Source organism: Tachypleus tridentatus, chromosome 10 (assembly GCF_004210375.1).
Source record: "Tachypleus tridentatus isolate NWPU-2018 chromosome 10, ASM421037v1, whole genome shotgun sequence".
Classification (NCBI taxonomy): Eukaryota; Metazoa; Arthropoda; class Merostomata; order Xiphosura; family Limulidae; genus Tachypleus; species Tachypleus tridentatus.
In genome coordinates, this window is record NC_134834.1 from 182,430,433 (window position 1) to 182,453,289 (window position 22,857).

The 22,857-nt window shown below is 33.4% G+C and overlaps 1 protein-coding gene across 2 annotated transcripts; it reads right to left on the reverse strand.

Moving 5' to 3' along the window:
- Positions 1–20: 20 nt before the first annotated feature.
- Positions 21–17,024, reverse strand: LOC143231075 (uncharacterized). 2 transcript variants are annotated; one of them, XM_076465610.1, is made up of 4 exons: positions 17,004–17,024; positions 16,685–16,826; positions 9,071–9,425; positions 21–1,209 (listed from the first exon to the last, which is right to left on the reverse strand). In XM_076465610.1, the coding sequence occupies exons 2-4, from the start codon at positions 16,718–16,720 to the stop codon at positions 1,091–1,093; spliced, it is 510 nt and encodes a 169-aa protein (XP_076321725.1). In that variant the 5' UTR covers positions 16,721–16,826; positions 17,004–17,024; the 3' UTR covers positions 21–1,090. The 2 variants fall into 2 exon arrangements, with proteins under 2 accessions (XP_076321725.1, XP_076321726.1); XM_076465611.1 differs by lacking the exons at positions 16,685–16,826; positions 17,004–17,024 and adding an exon at positions 10,209–10,429.
- Between the last annotated feature and the right edge of the window lie 5,833 nt (positions 17,025–22,857).

The following is a 22,857-nucleotide window of genomic DNA, read 5'->3' on the forward strand; positions in this document are numbered from 1 at the left end:
ATGAAATTATAAAATGGAACAACATTAATTAAATATTTATTTGAGATAGTACAAATAAAATACATACATCATTGTACTTATAGTTGTTTTGGTCGGTAACAAAATCATATTTCAAAACTTGTAAGAAACCAAGTCAAATAAACTGAGTAAATCTGATTTTAAAATATAATAAACACTGATAATGTATGTTTTCTGCCTCAGCTTCTTATCTCCAAAAGTGATAATAAAATTCTTTATTGAATATAGTACAGGTTTCTACACATTCTTAAATACTGCCTGTCATTTTATTGGGGTTAAAAACGTTCTCTTATGTAAGTACTACTAAATAATAAACACTGTTTAAAACTGCTTTTGCAAAAAGAATACATCAGAGATGTTTTAAGATTGAAAATAATACAGTTTATTACAACATAACTCCTTCCAAACACCCAAAAATAAAAAAATATTAATATTGCAACATAACACGTGACACAGAAACCAGTACAGTAAAACAATACACAGTACCATTGTATTTTGTTTTTACCCATAAATGTTTGTTTTGATGCACATGTACAATTCAACACACTTCAAAGTATAAATATACGTAAATACATTTTAATTCATATGTATATAAAGAAATTGGTTAAAGTTAAAGAATACATAAAAAAATTTTATTACAGAAAAGTTTTGCATACATATGCTGTGTACATAATGCAGTTAAATTTTTTTTTTCATGCATAAATGTTAAAAGCAATATAAAAATTTGTTTTCACACACGTGTACAATTTGACGTACTTCAAAGTACAAACATATGTAAATACATATTAATCCATATGTATACAAATAAACTGGTTAAAGGTAAAGAATACATAAAAACAATTTTCTTTATGGAAAAGTTACGCACACACATGCTGTGGTACGCACGTATAAATACAATGTACACAATGTTTCCCTTAAATACCATCGACATCAAGAGATGTGTTATTTACAGATAAAATATATACAATAATATGCACAAACTATGCTACAAATATACTAAAACACAATTATGGGTGTCAACTGTGAACCACTTCACAAAAAGACCGTGTTCCATACTCCTCACAGATTTAACTTAGATTTTGAGCTGCTGTCCACAAAGTTTTCTATTTATTTCTGCCAGGATAATTGAGTACTGTAGTACCTTCTCAGGAGAAATATTTCCCATTACATCTTCTTCTTTTTCGACTACAACTGGAGTATGGAGGATAAGATATTCAAATGTATCTATTACTCTAATAATCAAAACAGTATAATATTGCATTTCCTATGGATGATTGTAAGAAAACTGGCCTTCTTGTATTTGTATTTTTTTTCATAATTGATTATGAAAAGAAAACAGATTGAATTATAAATAAAACATAATCACAGGCTCTGTAATTAATTACCACATCTAAAAATTTTATATCAAGAAATAAAATATTTTTTTTATGTAACTCTTTGAGAGTTTTCTTACCTTTCCTAACCAATAGAAGATGGTAATGACAGATTTAAAAATACATTATATATTGTTTTTAAAATAAATTATGTTGACAACATTGCAATCCACAGATAATACTCAATCATGTGTAAACAAATACTTTTGGAATGAAACTAAAAAGTCACTTTACTAGCTCAATTTATATGAACATATAATAACTGTAATAAATAACGTAGCCCCCTAGCAGGTATTAACCAAACTAAAGAGGACACACATCATATGACTTGATATCAGATTTACCAATCGTACATAAGATGATGTAGCCCCCTAGCAGGTATTAACCAAACTAAAGAGGACACACTTCATATGACTAGATATCAGATTTATCAATCGTACATAAGATGATGCACTCGAGGCTCTCCAATCATAAAATTCATACATTTCTATACATTGTTTTAAACACATCAAAAATTTTTAAATCATAATATAATGCAGATATTTTTTATTGAAGTTCATTTTTAGTTAGCCCTTCGTAGAACACATTGAGATTCGGGTTTCAAGAAATGACAGCATGTATTTGCAATCAATCATGATTCTAGCATTTCTTTTAGGCCTAAAAAGACTTGATGGTTCACAATTTTGACATTTTTCTACACTACTGCACTAAATTTCTATAGTTATTTGAATGATTTACTGGAAAACTTTAATTTATCTGGAAAGCTTAATAAACCCTTACTATCTGTTGGAGGGTATCTGCATATAATGTTTTGATATATTAATTATATTTGTATGATTTATTCTATTAATACCTGAACTAATATAACCAAATATGGTTTCCATACGAGGTCAAATGGCAGGACAAAGACCATTAAAATCACTTTAATATTCAACCTCTAATAATTTCTAGTTTTCTTCAAATATATTTATATATTAGTAAATTGAAAGGCAATTATATACAAGCACAATGGAGGGGTTGTATTTGGGGGGGGAACATATTTCATATTTCAAAACAACATTGGTCTATCTTCTGCAGATAGATCAATCAACAGGTCTATTAAAATAGTAGTTAAAAAGTATTAGTAACATAATGACCACAAAAATAAATTACAAATAAAAAACAGCACATAAGATATACCCCCTCAAACTAAACTGTAAAAACAAAGATTAATAGTAACCCACTGTCAAATATTTTACTATAATTATTTATGACATCAAACATTATTTACTTTTATGACACTCAGGCATTAAACTTAAGGGTACTCACTCTAGTATATGTATTTGTCAATTTTACAAACCAACTCACCTTTAATGGACCAGCTTTAAAAAGACAATAAAATGTAACACCACTAATAAGTAGGTAGGTAGGTATTTTATGTTTATTGGCACAAAGCTACAAGGCTATCTGTGCCAAACAAGATGTAGTATACTATAATGACAGATAGAAATTAAGGTAAAAATATGTAAAATCTGTAAAATTAAGACCTGCCAGGAAGACTGAAGTATTGAGTTTAAACTTACTGTTAGTCACCTAAAGTTGGCCTTTCCAGTCCTGGGTTCAGGTCAAAATAGATGTTAAAATGTGTAAAAGAAATCATGCTAAAATAGTATATAGTCCAATAAAAACCTTAAATTACGTTAAAAAGATAAATGGCTCTTAAAAATGTAAAAATATGAGTGAGGTGGGCAGTATCACCTATGACACTGGCTAATGCCAAGGGCAAACCTACCTTAAAAATATGTTTAAAATGGTGTCGTTGTTCTTGGTTGTAATGACGGCATGATAATAAAATATGTATGATTGGTGCATCAGTACCAGATAAAAGGAAGTGGTGATTTATAAAACTGTCACCAATGTGTAGCCTAGCTAACACAATCTTTACAGAAACAAGATGGCCAAAGAGCTAAAGAAGGCTTGATTTGAAAACATTATTATTTTGTTGCTCATTCCAGCTCGACTGCCAACTGATGTATAGTCAGATTTCGATAACTGGAAGACTGTCCATGTATGGAACAGGTACAGTGGTGACAGAGCTAGAGCAGATAGACTTTGCTGCTTTGTCAGCTAGCTCATTCCCATGAATACCAACATGACCTGGTATCCACAAAAACTGGACAGAGATAGATGGGCCAGTTTTTTGGATATTGATAAGAATAGGATGGTAACTAACATGAAATGATGTCTGGGCCAATATACAGCTGGGTGAATCAGTATAGATTGCACAATTTGTATATTGCATAATTTCAATATGATTCAGGGCAAAAGAAATGGCATACAATTCAGCAATGAACACAGAAGCTGTAGAGGGAATTCTGTGTGCTACAACCAAACAGTAACAAACCACGGTGAGGCTACAGAGTCACCTGATTTTGAACCATTTGTATATATGGGAATGGATGGATCATTTAAAAGATGTTCAACAAATAAAGAGTGATATTTCCAATCATGAGTATCTGCATCCACAGATGACTCAAAGATAGGTCACAGTTGGGGACAGTAATTAGCCAAGGTGGAAGATACCAATCTGTTGATACTGCTATGCTATTTAAAGATAGATCCAATTTTTTGGATTGGATACGAAGGCTAAAAGGAACAATGACAGATTTTCTATTATAGAAAGGTGTGGCCCACTCAGGATGGAAAACACAACCCCAAGTAGGATGCTGTGGTAAAGATCAAAATTTGGGAAGCATACATAAGAGACAGTTGTAAATGGCGAATATACAGAGGGGATTCATGAGACTCCACGTACAAACTTTGGACTGGAGAAGTATGAAAGGCCCCAGTGCAAAGCCAAAGCTCTTGATGGTGGATAGGATCCAACATTTTCAGTGCTGAGGTTCTAGCAGAACCATAGACCTACAGTCAAGTTTAGATTGGATAAGGGCATGATAAATTTTAAGCATGGAGTATCAATCCGTTCCCCAAGAGGTGGAAGAGAGGACATGGAGGATGTTCAGTACTCTTATACATTTGACATGAAGTTGCTTGATATGAGAAATAAAGTTTAATTTACAGTCAAATATAAGACCTAAAAACTTTGCCTCAGAGATGACAGGAAGTACAATTTCATCAATACGAAGTTCTGGACCTGGATGAATACCCCGTTGGCAGCAGAAATGTACACAAACAGTTTCAGAGAGAGAAAGCTGAAAACCATTTGCTGTGGTCCACTTAAGTATATGATTGATTGCAATTTGTAGCTGCCACTCAATAAACCTCATATCTGATGACTGAAATGAGATGTGAAAGAGATCAATGAAAAGACCATTTGCAACTGTAGAGGGTAGCTGTTCACTGATGGCATTAATCTTTAAAATGAAAAGTGTGACACTTAGAACACAGCCCTGAGGGACTCTAAGTTCATGTGGAAAAAACTGGAGAGTGCTGAGCCTACACGGACCTGAAATCAGCAGTTCATTAGAAAATGCTTAATAAAAAGTGGCAAATTGCTATGCAATCTGTATGAGTGAAGGTCTCGCAAGATACTATATCTACAATGTTGTACCATAAGCTTTCTCTAAATAATAAAAAACAAGAAACAAGATGTTGTCATTTCAAAAAGGCTTCTCTGACTGATGTTTCAAGGTAAATTAAGAGGTCTAGTGTGGAGCATTCTCTTGGGAACCCACACTGAGTGGGTGAGGGAAGGTTGTTTGATTCAAGGAACCAAACAAGATGAGCATTAATCATCCTCTCTAAGGTCTTACTGAGACAACTCATCAAAGCAATGGGATGGTAATTTGAAGAAATTATTGGATTCTTGCCAGGTTTAAAAATAGGGAGTACAATAGCTTGGTGCCAAGCATCAGGAAAGACATACTCCTGCCATATCCAGTTAAAAACAGCCAGGAGAAAGGTGGCATAACATCTCATAATGTACATCATCAAGTCCAATTGATGTATTGCCAGACCAATGAAATGCAAGTTTGAGTTCACTAGTGTAAGAGGGCGATTGTAGTCATAGGGATGATCAGTCGAAAAGGGAAGAAGCAGATGTTCAACTTGCGTAATAGCTAAGAAGAAAGGAGATGAGTTTGAAGAGCTAGATACACGAGAGCAACATTCACCAAAAGTATTGACAATGATCTGAGCATCAGCAACTTAATGGCCATGAGATGTTAAGATACAGATGGAGCAGAAGTATACCATCCACTCATCTTCCAGATCTTGTTCCATATGATCTCTGAACTGGTGGTTGAAGAAATGCTGGAGGTATATTTAATCCAAGATTCCTTCTGGCTTTGACATCTAACTTGCCAAGCATGTGCACAGGCTTGCTGAAATGTAATGTGGTTTTTAAGCATGGGATATTTATGAAGTTTATCCCAAGCATGTTTCTGAGCCTTTTGTGTTATATAACAAACAGAATTCCACCAAGGACAGGGATGCAGTGGGAAAGATGTTGAGGTTTTGGGGATGCACTGAGCAGCTGCTTGGACAATACAGTTAGTTACTGCTGCTACAAAATCATCTATCAATGATTTGCAAAAGTTGGCAGGATCAACTTCTGAGAGAGCAGTATAAGAGGGCCAGTTGACCTGGTCCAACTTCCACTGAGGCACACGGGTCGGGTGGCACCGACCATGGCCAATTTCACTTAATATGTTAGGAAAATGATCACTTCCACATGGATCAATGTCAACCTCCCAAGAAAAGCAAAGGGGAGCAGATACAAAGGTCTATATCAGTAAATTACTGACTGGATGCATGAAAATAAGTGTAAGAGCCAGTATTGAAAAAAGACAGGTTGTGTGGGATTCAAGAGCATATGCTCTATAGCACAACCCCTCACATCAATACTAGAACCACCCCAAGGAGGAATATGCCCATTAAAATTCTCCAAAATTAAAAAGGGGGTTGATAGTTGCTCAATGAGGGCATCAAAGTCTGATGGACTATAATTTTTTCCAGGGGTAAGGTACAGAGAGCAAACAGTGATGATGCAACCCAAGGAGGTACGGATGGCTACAGCCTCCAAGGGCATATTCAATGACAAGGACTAGGTGGGCATATGGTGATCAACCAGCAGTGCTACTCCTCCATGTCCTTGTCTTACACAAGACCTGTCATTTTGGTATAAGGAGTATTGTCGAATTGTGACTGTATTAGTAGGTTTTAAAAATGTTTTCTGCAAAGAAAGACATTTGGGATGATAAAAGTCAATCAAACCCTTGATGTCATTCATATTTGATTGAAAACTTCAACAGTTCCATTGGATTAGTGTGGCCATTTTTATTTATTTTGGAGGAGAATATGGCAAAGAGACCTTCTGCTTGTGATCTCATTTTTTTCTTTACTGGATGTGGGTCTGTTACCCTCTATTGATCCTGCTCTGGACCGAGTAGACAGGATGACGTTTGTAGGCATACTTTCCAGTGATTGAGTGCGTGAACAAATGGCTTGTTTAATTTTTGGGGTGTGAAGAGAGGAAGACCCCATGGAAACATCTGAGCTTGAACAAAGTGAAGTTGGGCAAAAACTGGAAGATGTGGTAGGGATAAAGATAGAAGTAGATACTGATTTGTTAACTTTTTTGATTTTGGAGGGTACCAGATTAAAATGTGCTGTTAAGGATTCTGTAGGAGGCAGAGAAAGGTCTGTCTGGACTCCTACTGTAGTAGTAGAATGGATTACAGCAGCATAAGTCCAAGATGGAATTGGGAATAGTAATTTCCAAGCCTCTGGATAAGCAATATTGTGAACTGTCTTTAGATGTTGTACTTCTTTCTCTTCTACCCATTTAGGGCAAGAAGTAAAATAGGAAGGATATTGACCATAACAGTTAATACAATGCAGTTCTAGTTGGCATTCAAAAGTATCATGGTCTTTACCAGCACAAAGGGCACATGTCAAGATGTTTTCGAATGACCAAATCATTGACAATGAAAACATCTAAGAGAATTAGGAATATAAGGCCATACCTTACAATTCAGATATCCTGCCTTGATTGTGGTAGGAGGACATGATGTTGTAAAAGTTAATATCAGAACATTTGTCGGTTCCATAATCCTGTCTCTACAAGTAAAAATTTGGCACACAGCTGTAACACCTTGGCTGGTGAAACCTGCAAGGATCTCTGACTAAGGAATGGTCTTTAAATCTCTCTCAACTATAACTCCTCTGGAAGAATTCAAAGTTGTGTGAGGAGTAACCTCAATGGGTATATCACCAATGGCCTTTGATTTCAAGAGTTTGGAACATTGTGATGAAGATGTTTCCACTAAAATGTCCCCAGACTGTAACTTTTTTACTCATTTAAGAGAGCCAGCAAGCCCTTCCAAACACTTCTGAATAAAAAATGGAGACATCTGCCCTAAAGGTTTTACAGTTAAAGAATGTATAATTAAAAACTACAGGACAGATTCAACTTGTGAGTTTGACCGCACAGATTCATCAATACATGGTCGTTTGCCAGTAGTTGGATTTTTCTCTATGCTGTCATGTTTGTTTATTTTTTATTTGAGGGGTATCCATAATAAAAAAAGAATATTTCAGTGCCCACTAACCCTACCCACCATGGAGCCCTACAAGGGGATGCACTACAGTGCCATATAATGTCACTGCAGCGACGCCAGGGTTTCGTGAGCACTATACCCAAACATCAGTATCAAACATAATGTTCACTACACCCATTGAGGACATCCTACACTGGCACTCAGTTGACCCTGGCCCAAATGAACTAGTCAACTGATCTTAGGGAGGCCACCCCAAGACCACCCGTCTACAGGAATTCAAGGCCAAAATGGTGTGTTGGAAATGAACCCTTCAACCACCAGGATCCTCTCCTCCCCTTCACGGATCACCATGCACGTCAAACATGCAGGTGAATGTTTAGATTCCAGAGGAGGTAAACTGAAAGTACAGAACCTTCTCTGGGAGGTCCCCTCACCACGTACAGGAATCTACATCAAGGGGAACACCACTGATAACAATCAGACAGTCCAGAAGACAAGGAGAATTGCCAGAATTGCAGAGCTTATTTTAAAGAAAAAACAACAAAAGAATTAATACTAATTGAAACACAAGTAAAAACTGAACTTTCTTCTGATAAAATTAATAAACCAAAGATAAAAAGAAAACAACATGAATAAAGGTTTGTGCATGCATAACTTTTAAAAGAAAATTATACAGCAAGGTCAAAGAAAACTAATTCAGATAAACAAGGCAACAAAACAAAACAGTAGAATTATTTTTAATGAAAAAAAAACACAACCCCAAACAGTAACAAAAGCATGAACATTTGTGAATGATATCCAGGAAAAATACAAATAAAATAAAGCTTCAATTTTGTGCTTTCCAGAACATGCTAAGCCTTTTCAGTGATCAATGTTACATTTTAATTCAGATTATGTTAAGCCTTTTAAATTTTAGCTCTGCACAAAACTTAAGATTGTTAAAAAAATATTTTTTTTTCTACAAAATGACCTGATGAATGTTCATGCTTAATACAAATAATGACTAAACTGAAATTATAAAAGAATGAAATACACAGTAAAGAAAATGTACATGCAGTGTTTACAGGAATAACAAAACAAGGCAATGAGAACAAAGTTAAAAAACCACACACTAAAAGCAAAACATCTTATCACCAGAAGCTTGATTTATCTCTAAGGAATGATTGAAAAAATTTTTACCTGGTTTAGGTTCATCCTTTTCTTTTTTGTTTACTGAGCCTTTAGGACGCCCCCTCTTTTTCTGACCAGCTGGATTACTTTCCTCACTATTAGAATAGTCCCCTTCCTGTTCATTAGTCGAGCTGCTGGTGCTGTTTGTTGATCGTTGCTTGACCCTCTTTCTGATTTTTTTTAGATGGTTTTCAAAATGAAGAGCATTGAAGTAGTCAGGTCTTTCCCGTCGTATCCGTTCTGTACGACGGCATTTCACTTCACCTTCTCCGTTTTCTTCAGACTTACTGCCCGGCACTTTATGGGCACCAACAGTTCTGCGAAACAGGTGACCACAAGGACAGGCTTTGCAAGCAACTGGTACCTAAAATATTACCTAAGAATTAACTTTTTCACTTCATCTTGCTTGAAGTAAAAGTCTAAATTCTGTTAACCTGTTGACTGCCAAGTATTTTAGCTGCTACAATATAACTCTAATGCTTCTTCATTTTGTAAAATTTTTCGTGATGCCATTTTGGATAGAAAGTGAAACAATTTGCAAGTAGGTTAAATGTGTGCATGGTGCTGACATCTAGCATTGAAGGTAGGTATTATTGGACTTCTATGATTAAAGATTAAAACTGGACTAGTCCAGAGTTATATCGCATGAAGCTAAATATCTCAATATACAACAAAAAACTGCAAGGTTCAAATGTTTACGATTTATTCCAATGACATCAATTCTCTTATTCTACATAAAACTCCATAGTAATTCGATAGATTGCTCTGTACACTTGAACCTATTTTTCTTATTATGTATTTTTACCCTGACATAAATTACCATTAAAGGGTATTTCTAGTTGACAGCACAATTTAAAACATTTGTCCGTCATAATGCAATATGCTAAAGTGTAGAAAAAGAAACAAGAACACAGATGTACAGAAAAGTGTGGACTTACTGAATTTATTTTTATTCCAAGTTATAAATTTTATTTTTTCCTAATTTCTGGACCATGTGATACCAAAGACAATCATTTTTATGGTGATGATAAATAAAGATAAGAAAACAAGAAAATTCTTATGAGGGAGCTATAAACCAATTAACAATTAAGGTAGAAACTTTGAATTTATAGGTGCACATTAGCAATAGCTAACCTGAAACACTTACAAGTAAAACTTTCTGACCCTGCATTTTTTGAAAGTATGTGTATGCAGGTTAAAGCCAGCCACACATCTACATTCAACGTACAGGCTGAGAATCAGGTAAACAGATAACTGGAGGAAAATGGCCTTCAACACGTCCTTCACAAAAGATATTACCTAATCATATATGGAAAAAAAAAAGCTGATCTACAAGAAGAAACTTCACAGTTTTTACTTATCAACTTCATCTTTTCTGGTCTTCAAAACCACCTATAGGAATAGAAGAAGTATACCTGAGTACTTACAAAGACAAAATACCCATCAATAGCTTGTACATACTAGAGCATCTGGACATGATATACAATAGAGAACCCACTGTCTTAAAACTCATTCCAGAAAGTTATGCATATCCATTGTGTCATTAAAACAAAAATGGTGGAAATGGACTATGAGGAAATTTGCTCTAAGAAAAGCTCTGTGATACAAATCAAACAAAATCTTGTTTGGGTGCACTGAGGAGACAAACATAAACCTAAACTTATCTCAGGAATGGTATGGTTGACTTTCAGGAGAATTAAAGAGAAAAAACAAAAAAATTGCACAGAGAAAGTATCATAATCAGTAAAGTTTTGTAAAATAATTTGATCAGAATCTAAGAAGATTTAAATAAAAGGCCTAGAAATAATTACAAATAAACTGGACTGTGCAAGACTGCATTTATACTTCATTTATGACAATGTTAAATAAATTGCAAAAATATATTAAAATTTCAAACGTACGATTAACCAGATAGTACCTAAACCTTTTGAGAATGTGGGCAGTGACCAGGAAGCAGTCATTTCTGGGAAAGATCTTCCTAAAATGGAAGAGGAACACATTTGAACAGATGCAGATCGTGACAGGCTGTGATGAGTAAAAGATATGCGGAAACAGCTGCAGTAGAAAAACAGACAACTAAAGAAACCTGGTATGAGCCACTATAACACAAGTCGTAATGTGCATAACCACAGATAGAAGTTGCATTAAGGAAAAATCATTGAGAATAACACTGAAAAAACATAGGAAAGAGTCAAGATAATTAGTGGGGTCATGTATCACTGTACTGTATAAGTGTAGAGGACAGACAGAGACATCTCTTAGTGAAAATGATAAAACGTGTAAACAAGAAGTAACTGGAGAAGAGAATATGATATATGAAGAAATACAGTAGACTTACCCAACAGAAATACCAATAAAGATCTCATTTTTTAAAACTGTTAATTTGTGAGAAGTACACACACTAAAAAAAAGGCAACATATATACAAAACAATGTTACAAAATCTTACATTTATCACAAAAAGTGAAGCTTTAGCATGAATATAATGTTAATAGTAGAAAAATACTGTCACCAATAACTATCGTGTATTTACTTCCTTAGAGACCTTAAACAAACGAACTTGGGTTCAACCTGTTTACACTGTGTCAGTGCCTAAATAATATTAATTTCACAGATGTATAAAAAACACAAGCCTAAATAAAAAAATAAACAAAGAAGAAATACATCATGGCAAAAAAGATTAACAGTAAGATGGCTTCTTCATGACTGTATTCCAAACTAACAATAATATATATGTGATAGTACTTCTTCACAAGGAATTTTTACCAAATCTTTTACACAGCCTAATTCCACAATTCTTATTTTTTAATACTAAACTATTAAAATAGTATGCATATTTTAAATCCCTTAATTATTACACAGGATAGTTTAAAGTAGATTAAAAGTACTTATATTGTGTAAAAATTTGTTCAAATCCAATATATTTTTACTCAGTTCTCAAGTGATATATCTTATCTGATTGCATTCATTTCTTTATTGAACTGAGCCTAAAGACATAGAGACAGAGAGAAAAAAAGAATTGAACGAGTTACACAGCTGTTATACCTATCAGTTACAAGTATTACAATCAAGTAAATGTTTAACACAAAAATTTTGGAATAAGGATCAGACGTTGTAACACCCTTGAATTTGGTGCTTTTATTCAAAGTACTTGTATGGTTAGTAAAAACAGTGTTCTAATTATTAATATGCAACTTTCAGGAATTGCTGAAAATTATGCAAGTGAAACAGTAAATGGCTTATCTAATCAGGAAAAATTACAGTTAAAACTCTGACATCATTTGTTTGATTACAAATAATACAGTTTTTTTTTCCCCAAGATCTTTTAGTTTCATCAAAAGTGCATTTTTAAATTGAAAAAATAAAGAACTAATTTATAAAGAAAGAGGCAACCATTAAAAGAATAATAAATATCAGTGAAACTATTCTATGATTAAGTTGGAAAATGAATTTTTAAGTTCTACATAGCAAACTGGACTCAAATGTTTACTGCATGAAATGCATGAATAATAAAAATGAGCTGCAACATGAAAGAAACTTAGCTTAAATTTTTATTGAGATAAAAACCTGAAATTATTGTTCAGGTTTATAAGTTCTTACAATTAATACAGGGAAAATTCCTAATGATAAAAATGATGCTAATTCAGATCCTATATTTTTGGAAACAATGGTTTATGAAAAGATCTGAGAAACATGAACGATAATAATGGCACTTATAAAAAATGCTCCTGTGATAAAAATATTTTCTTTTGTACTTGTTTCTCAATGTAAGAGACAAGTACACAGAAAGAAACTATCACTAACCAACAAAAAGAAAATACACAGAAACTTTGATTTTGCTTGCAAAAGACCTCAGTACTGCGGTCAAAAAGTCATCTCGTCCAAAAACAAGAAGGAGCAGTCCACTAATACTAAAACTTTACTATAAACCTATTAGTTTAGAGATCTGTTGGCAGAAAAGAACTGGAACTTTTAAAAGAGATCTCTTAACAATTTTCTGTATTGGTTTAGAAGGGGATATTCCTAACTAAGATATTTGAGCATCTTCATAGGTTTTTGTTTTTTTAAATGACAGCTTTTGTTTTTTTTTTTTTGTCTAGTGGGTCACGACTGACAAATTAAACTGATTATAAGCAGATCTGCAATCAGACATGAAATCAATATTCTTAGAAATTAAGTTTAGATACATGTACATTAGAGCCCTCTGCAAACTGTTTATTATATAAATTAATTTGGATCTAAAATGGATACATAAATATTACTTTCTTGTAGTATTCTAAGGAAGGAAATTTTAAACATATGGTACATGTATACAAGAAAGTTTTACATGCCCCCCAAAATATTTTGAGGGTTATATATACTCACACATCTGCATTAACAGAAGCCCTTCGATATGTCATGAAATAGAAAGGTAATGAAATATTAGAACACACAAGATAAAATATTTCTACATCTAATTAATTTCAAACATGCTCAGCCAGTTATGTATACAAGTAAAAATAAATATGGGAAACCTTCTCACATTTAAATAGTTTGTTTTTAAATAACTCCCAGTTTGGCATTAGCACAAATGATTTAACATCATTGATCAGTCAAATCAGAAGACAAATTTGAATCATGGCTAAAACAATGAATCTGGTTCTTAGATTGGTTTCATTTTGAATTTTACACAGAGCTAAATGAAGGCTACCATTGCCAATTTATTGATGTACGACTAGAGAGAGTGCAGCTAATCATTACCACCCACCACCAACTCTGACTACTTTTAACCATTTTGCCAATGAATAGCGAGATTTACCATCACCTTATAATACCACAAAGGCTAGAAGGGTGAGTATGTTCAGTGGGAAAAATATTCAAACACATGACCCTCGGATTGTAAGTCAAGCTTGCTAACCACCTGGCCATGCCAGGCCCCAGTTCTTAGAGCTCTCCTAGATAGCATAACAGATATACAACTGAAGAATATCGATTCCATAAATCAGTATTTATAAAAGGTAACCACATAAACAATTAACTATGATCAATGAATAATAATACAATTTGTAAAACCATCTTAACTTTCGTTTGTTAGGAATCTTAGGCTACAAACTGACATACACCACTCAACGCCCAAATCAAATTAAGTCAGTTTTTAACAAGTTAACATAAAATACTTTCTTTTTTTATTTTTTATCCCTGATAATTAGTTACCAATTGATATTTCAATATTCTAAAATCACATAACTTTAACTTGGAGTTTCATTTAAGTTTAAAAAATTACATTTCAAATTGGTAAAAAATAAAATCTAATAATATCTAAGTAACCTAGAACACTGATGTAATTTATATACACACAAAAGGCCTTACAGCATCCCAGTATTAAGTGTAGCATCTGCAAACCACAATTTATCATTTTCTAAAACTGTATAGATATTATTGAGAAAAATCAGTTGTCAGTATTGGTAAATTATTTTTAAATCCCAAATAAACAAGTGTTTATTTCATTGTGAATAACTGTGTAGATTTAATAAAACCAAATTAGTGCTTAACACAAGTAATTGTAGAAATTACAGCTATAGTTAAACTGTTAGTATAAAATATATATCTTTGGAATCTCAAAATGAAATTTCAATATATGGACAACATTTAACACCTTTGCACATACAGTTTAGTTTCACTCAATGCAGCATTAACCTTGTTAACAGCTATAAATACTTCTAATTTGTCAATAATGTGTATCTCTCAAACCGTTTTCTTAGTAAATAAATACAACACAATGTATAGAGGTTACATAATATAAACCTTTACAAATAATGCATGCTAAGTTCCTCCATTAACTTACTTAAAACAATAACTTTATGATTACATAACAAAACTATGCACAAGATTATAATTCAGAATTATCATGTACATAAATCTTTATTATGCACACTGCAATTAGAAAACTTATATCTCATAATGTATTGGCACTCTTTTAAACTAAGTTAAACTAGTATTCAAAAGTATCACAGCTACAACATTTTGACGGTATCATGCACATATGTAGACTTCAGAACTAGAATAACTTAGATTTCCATTGGCTGAGATATAAGCTTTGTAGCAATACTGAATTTAATGTAATGATGTTCCGACTTCCATCTCAATCCTAACCTATGAATTTATATTTATTTCAACTAAAATGCAAATTGTATCACTCCAATATAATAAGAAATTACATTATTCCTTGAAACCCTCAACCATATTTCATTTACAGTCTCATAAGTACAGACAATCCGAGTTTTACAAGACTGATTTCAGGCAAACAATCCTTTAGACCTCAAAATGCTAAGTCTTTTAAACCACTGCTATCATGATAAACTTGTATGTTTAGTAGACAAGTGACTGACCAATCACTTTCAACTATGTCATTCCTCACAACCAATCTTGCTTAACAACTGCTTAATAGTGCATACAAACATCAATTAAAATTGACCTACCTATTACTATGTTTACAAACATTTAAGGGCTTTAAAGGGGAAGTATATTTAGTTTTGCATTTCCTGGAGACTTTTGGTCTTGTGTGGGAGGGATTATACAGAACAAAACGATTCCCAAAAGTTCCTGGAATTTGGGATATCTACAAATATGGTAGTTTTTGTTTTACTAGATTAAAGCTTCTAAGTTAAGTAGAATTCTAGAACTGAACACAACACAATGAATAAGACTTGTTTGAAACAAAATTGTTATTGCAGATGTTACATTCAGGATTAACAAATTTTAAAATGGTCATTCAAAGCCCCAAGTAAGCAAATAAAACCACCTATAGTATACACATTTTGCTCTGAATTAGCAGTTGACCTGATATTGTATATGTAGATAACTTGAGATTGACTGTTATAATGTGTTTGATCTGGATCTGAAAATGAAGCAATTATGTGTGTGTTCAGGTATTTAGATTAAATGCCAATTTGTGTTCTATCTTTAAAAAAACACCATTTGAATGGAGGTAATTATGAAATTTAGGGTAGACAATAATTTGCTTCAGGGTTGAACTAGTGCTAGAACACTGATCTCAGTAATTTTAAATAAAATTAAACATTAGGCCTAATTTTTAGCATATAACAATTTCAGTCTAACAAACTGCTGCCACACTCAGACTGAGTTATAAATCACTTAATGGTTTATTTCCACTGTGACGATTATGAAAAGTTTTGAACTGATTTCTTTCAAACACCTGCAGTGTAATAAACTTAATACTACTGTTAATTACTACTTTCAAGTTTATCCAAATAATATGGTGAAACTACGTGAAATGCTGTACAGTCAAGGAAAATGTGCCATTTTGTTACAACATTGACTGGTCCGAATCTGACTTTGAGCGAGCTTCTATCAACAGGGTCTCGTTAATGAGTAAATTGTTTTTAAGCCAAGCACTGGTAAGTGCAGCTGTCATAAAATTTACCATCTCGGTACCTTTACAAGTACAGTGATTAAAAGTGTAAATCGTAACAGAACTTAAAACAAAGAAACATTATTACTTTTATTACTATTAAATATATCCATCTTTATTTGGTTCGAAAATATTAATAACATTATTTATTATTCTGAACTACAGTTAGTGTTACTAATGTCTCTAAATTGAAAATGACATCCATTACATTACCTGTTTAGTACAATTTGGACATAGTTTCGTCACCATAATACCACCTATTTTCGTGAACGAAGTTTGGTAAGTGTTACGATGATGGTTAGGCCTAGGCTACGTGCTAAACAAGTTTGAACTTCAAGTACGAGTATCTTATTTTCTGAAAAATAAAACAAATAGCTTAGAACAAAAACTCACAAAAACAGAAGAGAACTTCGCAAATGTAGGAATTACAAATGATAGTTTGTGAAATGATTCTATACTTTTTTAATTCTACGTAACGGAGATTATTTATAAATCCCGTATTATATCATCTTTACGGTAAGAAAATATTTACCATGTGTCAACAGTAGTACCATCTAGTGACAAATAAAACAAAATTCACAAGTTTATAAGAAAGCAATGAGGGATAGTCATTTGATTCACTGAGATTAATCCTTGCCTTCAAATAAAAAAAGTTCCCCAGTGGCTCAGCGGTATGTCTACGGACTTACGACACTAAAATCCGGGGTTCAATACCTGTCGTAGGCACAGCATGGATAGCCCGTTGTGTAATAAAAAAGGAAAGTTTTTATTTTAATCCAAATGAAGTATATCCATTAATGTTCATGTAACTCAGAAATAATTTTAAAGAATTTAATTCAAACTAACTATAAGCACAGCATTAAAACGGATTTCACATGTTTATGATACTAGAACCTCACAGTAAGAAATTCGAAGAAAAAACTCACTACCTAAGCTTTTAAAGTTCAAACTTATCATTCTTAATATTTCTATTTGCATTTTAAACCTTTTCATTCGACCAACTAAAGCTTCACAATGGTGTATGTCTGCAGATTTATACTGCTAAAAACCGGGTTTCGATATCCAGAGTAGGCAGAGCACAGATAGCCCTTTGTGCAGCTTTATAATTAATAACAAAGAAACAAACCACCAATCAAATGAATGTTTACAGTGTTATCTACAGGGGTATTATTCAACTAATGGAAATATTTAGACTTAGGCAGGAATATACTGTTGTGAAATGACACTAAATCGATTTTAATACGAAGTTTAAAAACTAGTTTGTAGTTCATTTATGTTGAAGTAAAATTGAATCACTGACTAGATTATAAAATAAATACATTTTCAGCACTCTCAACTGGTCTCCTTTTATAGGAACATATACATGTAATAAATATATACTTATTTTATGAATTTGCATAATTTTAGAACATTGACAACTAGCTATGTCATATTAAGTTACCATAGTATTTTATTTCACTTTCTGCTAACCTGTGTGACTTGTTCTTTGCTTTTCTAACTTGGTACATGCATGCTGTATGGCGTATTTTCAGTGTAAAATGATTAATTCTTGTAATAATGGCAATGCACTGTTACTTTCATTTATTTCTGAAACATGAAGGAACAATAAAATTGGAAACGTAATTACTTGTTTTTAAGTCAATACGAAATAAGGAAATAGAGAGATGACGAAAAATATACATATTGTCAAAAGTATGTCAAACATACTTGTTTTATCCATTTGCTCTGCCCATCACGGGTATCAAAACCCGGTTTCTAGCGTTGTCAGTCCACATACATACCGCTGTGCCACTGGGAAGCAACATTGAGAAATATTCAGTTCTTGGCCCGGTGGATAGGGCACTCAACTAACAATGTGTCTTTCGAAGATTTGAAATTCTGTCACCGAACATTGTTACCCTTTCAATTGTAGGAACATTATAACGTGAGGTCCATCCCCTATTCATTGATAAAATAGAGTCCAAGTCCTTCTAGTCAATCGATGATAACTTATGGACAGCTAGTGCAGATAATTCTTATGGAGCGAAATCCAAAACCAATCATTAAACCCTATCATTATTTTAGTTCACTTCCACAAAACTTTATGTAATTTCACCGAGCGGTTCATTAAATATTGTGAAAAGCAACAACTCATTTTACGCTTATTCAGACTTTATATAAAGAAATTTTTTTTTTTTGTTTCGTATTCAGAAGCGATATAACACACCCCTTGAACATTGAAAAAAATTCCAGGTTTTCATAATAAAGCCCGGCGTGACCAGGTTGGTTACGGCGTTCAACTCGTAATATGAGGATGAGAGTCCGGGTTCGAATCCTTGTCCCACCAAACATACTCGTCCTTTCAGCCGTGGGGGCGTTATAATGTGACGGTCAATCCCACTATTCGTTGGTTAAAAGTAGCCCAAGAGTTGGCGGTGGGTGGTTTTGACTAGCTGTCTTCCCTCTAGACTTACACTGCTAAATTAGCAATGACTAATGCAGATAGCCCTCGTGTAGATTTGCGCGAAATTCAAAACAAATAAAGTCATAAAAAATACATGGTTTCTTCTTTTGTTTTTGTATTTCGCGCAAAACTACACGAGGGCTATCTGCACTGGTCATCCCTAATTTAGCAGTCTAAGACTAGAGGGAAAGCAGCTAACTATTCATCACCACCCACCGCCAAATCGGTTACTCTTTTACCAACGAATAGTGGGATTGACTGAAACATTATAACGTCCCCACAGTTAAAAGGGCGAGCATGTTTGGTGTGACGGGGATTCGAACCCGCGACCCTTGGATTACTTTTCTTTTGAACTTGGTCCGAATCAGGTTCTCAATTTCCTGTTAATCAATGGCATATAGAATTAACACGGATAAGTAAGAGATATATCGTGTAATTAAATTACTTTTTAAAAATTATTCTTACTTAAGGTTCGTGTAATTTGGTAGTTTTGTTGAAGTTCGTGTAATTTGGTGGTTTAATTAAAGTTCGTGTAATTTGGTGATTCAGTTAATATTAATATAACTTAAAAGTCTAGTTAGTTACAGCTCTTGTAATTTGATGGTCTAGTTAAAGTTAGAGTAATTTGAAAGTCTTGTGTAATTTGGTGGTTTATTTAATATTAATATAATTTGGTGGTCTAGTTATTTACGGTTCTTGTAACTTAATGGCCAAGTTAAAGTTCATAAAATAAATTGATGGTCTACAGATTACTCAAGCGGGATATAAATGCATTAAACGTTTGATAAGAACTCTGTAATCTTGTATAAAGTATTGCTGTTTAATTTGTAAAGTTTATGAACAGCACCTGGTACAGTCAATACGCTGAGTTTTTCAAGAGTTCCCCTCTTCGCAGGACTGATATAAAAATATCTTTCTGGGGGTTGTTTTTAATCTCCTCTCCTGCAGATTACTCCCCCTCGCTTTCCATAAACACAAGTTTAGTAAATGGTTTTGTTTGTTGTAAGCACAAAACTCACCGCAGGAATTGAGCTCCGAATTTCAACGTTTCTCAACCAAAACTTGATTTTATTATTACTTGTGTGTATCAGTTTGTAACCTTTAACATAGTTAAACTTAAAACGTATGTTTCAAAACTGTGTGCAGCAGCACACAACTAACCTGGACTAAAAAACAAGTCCTTCTTGTTTAAAAACAACACTTTTTATAAACTTTAAACAAACTGTTTATCAGCTTGGGATTTCATTACGTTATTGTTTCTTCAACTATAGAACTACTCAGGTGATAAATATGCAAGTTGCTGTTGTTGGGACTTCTGGTGATAAAAACATTACGTACGATCAATATATTGATTTATTTTTGTACAAATATGTCTTAATTAATTTAAATTGTCAGAAGTCAGATCTAGACCTGTTTATCTCTCTTGTAGATAGGACCTACATTTTCTTAAGCGACTCTTTTTATTTCCAAAGATATGTACCACATTTAGTTAAATATAATTAGTATTAACCGGCACCAAGAAAGAAGAATTACACTTTATTATTTTGATACTAGGTACTAGAGAACAAAAGAAAAGAACTCATACTCTATTAGGAAAGACAAAAACAAACAAAGAAGGCACATACAATTTCTTTGAGCTAATTCAACGTTCTGAAGTCTAATACACTCTGAGAAAACAACACCTGAATTTCTTGAGGTTTTAAAAAATTAATCGATAGGACTCAGTTATTGCTTTGATTGATGGTCTAGTTAGTCAGATTATTTGAAATGAAGAACAAAGCCTATATAATGGGCTAGTTGTGCTCTGCTCACCACGGGTCTCGAAACTGGTTTCTAGCAGAGGGAGTTCGCAGACATTTCGCCGTGCCACTGGGGGACAATTATTTCTATTATAGAGAGGGGTTATTGCTTTAAACTAGACCCATTTTAAAGAGACATAGGAGTAAACAGAGATGTTTATTAATAATAATTGTATTGTAGAACTTTATTAAAAAAGGGGGTTATTATATAAATTAGTTAAAAAATAAAATAACATTTCCTTTTACAGTATGTACATACTGATTTTAATGATTTTCATTTCCTTTAATGTAACTTTTACCTTATAACGACCCAATACTATGGGTTGAAACGTTGTGTTAACTAAAGTCAAAACCTGCCTTCTGTAAAAGTAACAGTTCTTGTATTTTTGAATTAATTATTCATCTTAGTAGACCCCTCACTAAACGTTAACTTGTCTCGTTTTATTTAAGCCTAATGATTTTTCTTTGATTTACACTTCAGTCGTCTCTTTCAGTTATGTTAAAGTTGTACATTTAAATAATTTAGTATTAAAGAAATTTTTTTATTCTTTAAGCATACTACATACTCTGGTTGAGAAAACTACAGTTGTTGCAAAGAAGAAACCATACTTTTTACAAATAGATCATTACAAGTCTTAGTTTGCGTGTACAAATTCTCCAATCAGTACCGGCCTGGCATGGCCAAGCGCGTAAGGCGTGCGACTCGTAATCCGAGGGACGCGGGTTCGCGTCCGCGTCGCGCTAAACATGCTCGCCCTCCCATCCGTGGGGGCGTATAATGTGACGGTCAATTTCACTATTCGTTGATAAAAGAGTAGCCCAAGAGTTGGCGGTGGGTGGTGATGACTAGCTGCCTTCCCTCTAGTCTTACACTGCTAAATTAGGGACGGCTAGCACAGATAGCCCTCGAGTAGCTTTGTGCGAAATTCCAAAACAAACAAAACCAATCAGTACCCAAACACTTAATATAAATTGTTGTATAGTTTGTTGTTTTTTCTTCTAATAATAATTTTTAATTGAAATAGCTTTAAGTGAATTTGTTTAAGCATCTAAGTTTAATCAGCCACACAGATAAACAGAATTATAATTGGAAATACAAATATATACATTTGTTTTTAATGGTATTGCACTAATTTTTTGTCAGTCGATTAGTGACAAATCTTGTAAAAAATACAAATTTTATTATTCTAACCAACAGTAATATTTAGTTACATTAAAAATATATAGGTCAAAACTTCAAACGTGGCATAAAACTTGTTGTCGAATTATTCAACCGAAGTAGTTGAATGAATGAGCTAATTCTCCGAGTACTAATCAACTAGAAGAGGCTGCCACAAAGTAAATTGTAAAAAACAGCACAATTAGCTTGATGACACAAAACAAAATGACAGAGACAACTCATTACGTGAAGTCGCTTTATTGATATAGGATTGTTAAGCACTACAACAAAGCAACTTGGAGGAAACCAGTTATACCAGGCGTATAATCTGGAACAATACAACTGTTTTGTTTAAATGTTTATATTTTGGGAAGGGGCATTATATTAGTAGTAGTTTCGAAGGTTTCCCTAAAAATCTTTGGCGAATAATCTCTTATATAACACCTAAAGGTTTCTGATATCCAAAATAACCTGAATAGCTAAAATGTGTATGTGTGATTGTTTTCTAATAGCAAAGCCACATGGAACTATCTGCTGAGTCGCCAAGGAGGATCGAACCCCTGATTTTAGTAGTGTAAATCCGTAGACTCACCGCTGCACCAGCGAAGGACAAACAGTTAAAGTTATTTGTTCCTACTTGTTGTACTTCAGTGAAAAAAATAAAAATAAAATCGTGTACCCACAGCAACTAACTCTTCACCCCAATCGTATTTCCAGGTTTCCTGCTAATGTCGAAATAAAAGAGTTTAGTGGCGATCGAATTAAACAGCCTATGAATAAAAAAAGAAACTCCACTAAACAGGTATTGCTGTAAGTGGATAAATCATGATGAGCCATCATAACAAGTTAATAATCCTTATCTAATTGTTCGTTTAAAAATGTTAAACTTCCTTCTGCTATCTTTGAGCTGATTTTTCAACATATAACAGCCACAGCGTCACGTAAGTTTTAAAATCACGAATAGAAGGAAAGTAAACTACACGAC

Bases quoted from the DNA above. Each gene is read 5' to 3' on its own strand.
- LOC143231075 (XM_076465610.1), bottom strand. From the start codon at position 16,720: ATGGTGACGAAACTATGTCCAAATTGTACTAAACAG. The intron at 9,426-16,684 runs GTAATGTAATGG...GTAATATTTTAG, and splicing joins GTCCAAATTGTACTAAACAG to GTACCAGTTGCTTGCAAAGC. The intron at 1,210-9,070 runs GTAAAAATTTTT...TCCATACTCCAG, and splicing joins AAAGGATGAACCTAAACCAG to TTGTAGTCGAAAAAGAAGAA.